Source organism: Sinocyclocheilus rhinocerous, unplaced genomic scaffold (genome assembly GCF_001515625.1).
Source record: "Sinocyclocheilus rhinocerous isolate Xijiao unplaced genomic scaffold, SAMN03320098_v1.1 scaffold837, whole genome shotgun sequence".
NCBI classification, from domain to species: Eukaryota; Metazoa; Chordata; class Actinopteri; order Cypriniformes; family Cyprinidae; genus Sinocyclocheilus; species Sinocyclocheilus rhinocerous.
Genome location: NW_015650219.1, coordinates 1,055,725 through 1,056,784, shown reverse-complemented (window position 1 = coordinate 1,056,784; position 1,060 = coordinate 1,055,725). Strand labels below are relative to the sequence as shown.

The following is a 1,060-nucleotide window of genomic DNA, read 5'->3' as shown; positions in this document are numbered from 1 at the left end:
GCGCGAGTAACGAATCGAGTTCCCTTTCGCCTTTTCTCTCTGGAATTGTTTAAAATTCGCTTGCTTGTGTAAATACGAACAAATGATAAACTTATACTCTATTATGGTTAAATATTGCAATTAATCCGCGGATCACATGCGTGTCGAACCGTGGGGCTTGGTCCGTACGGATCACGGATCAACTACGATCCGTTTAACAACTAACGTTTTGTGTTTTGCTTTGCTTTGCTTATATCTCTAATCCAGTACTTCACTGAATACGGCCCGGATTATTCCCTGGAGATCAGCCCGAGCTGCCGGCCCGACCGCAATGAGAGCCAGCATCTGGAGCGGGTCATCAGCACCATCAAAGGTAATCACCATGACAACAACCAGAAACTCACCAAACACAAACACCGGCCCTGAATGTCACACTTAATCGAATACCATTTCCACAGATGTAATTACTTTTGTCCATTTCAAAGCTGGTTCAAATATTTAAAGTAATGGCCTGTTTATTTGGAAAACCATTGATGATGGGTAGGATGGCGTGTCAGTCATTCATTCATCCAGCTGTCCCTCCAGCCTCCTCAAGAACTATGTGTCCCACCCCCCTCCAGTCACCAGGGAGACCTTTAAACCAACCACAGTTGTCCCCTATGACTGGCTCTCCTCAGCTGTAGAAAAGAGAAACATGTCTGTTTGATGTTCCCGGTCATCAGTAAACAAATAAGCAAAGCATTCTTAGAAACTTGAAGCTGAAGTCTCAAAAGAGCGGCTGGGAAGAGAATGAGAACAGGCTAAACAAGGAACATTTGCACACATGTACGTGCAGGGCCCCAGACACGCACTCATCCATTTTTATATGAGATGTTTCTTGACAAAGTGTCTGGTTTGTTCCTTTGACACAAGGTTTTGTTTTTATGTTCTTCTTATATGTCAGAACTTTTGTGTATTTGTATGGCTGCAATTGTGCATGAACTCACTGTGTGTGTGTTTATTTGAGGTTTCAGCAAATGCTTGCCTTTTCACCTTCTCCATGGACAATAGTCTTAAAGGGGTCATATGATGCTGCTAAAAA

General features: G+C 43.2%; 1 protein-coding gene across 3 annotated transcripts in view; it reads left to right on the top strand.

Annotated features, from left to right (window-relative positions):
* Positions 1-1,060, top strand: part of LOC107711573 (histone deacetylase 8-like) — a 42,398-nt gene that overhangs the window by 23,280 nt on the left and 18,058 nt on the right. The window contains exons 10-11 of one of the 3 annotated variants that reach the window (XM_016516570.1): positions 247-352; positions 524-798. The exons of 1 other annotated variant lie outside the window; for it this stretch is intronic. In XM_016516570.1, coding sequence (XP_016372056.1) covers positions 247-352; positions 524-618 — 201 coding nt within the window. In that variant the 3' untranslated portion in view covers positions 619-798. Of the gene's footprint in view, positions 1-246; positions 353-523; positions 799-1,060 lie in introns of those variants that run through there. One more of the 3 variants, XM_016516572.1, reaches the window with a different exon arrangement.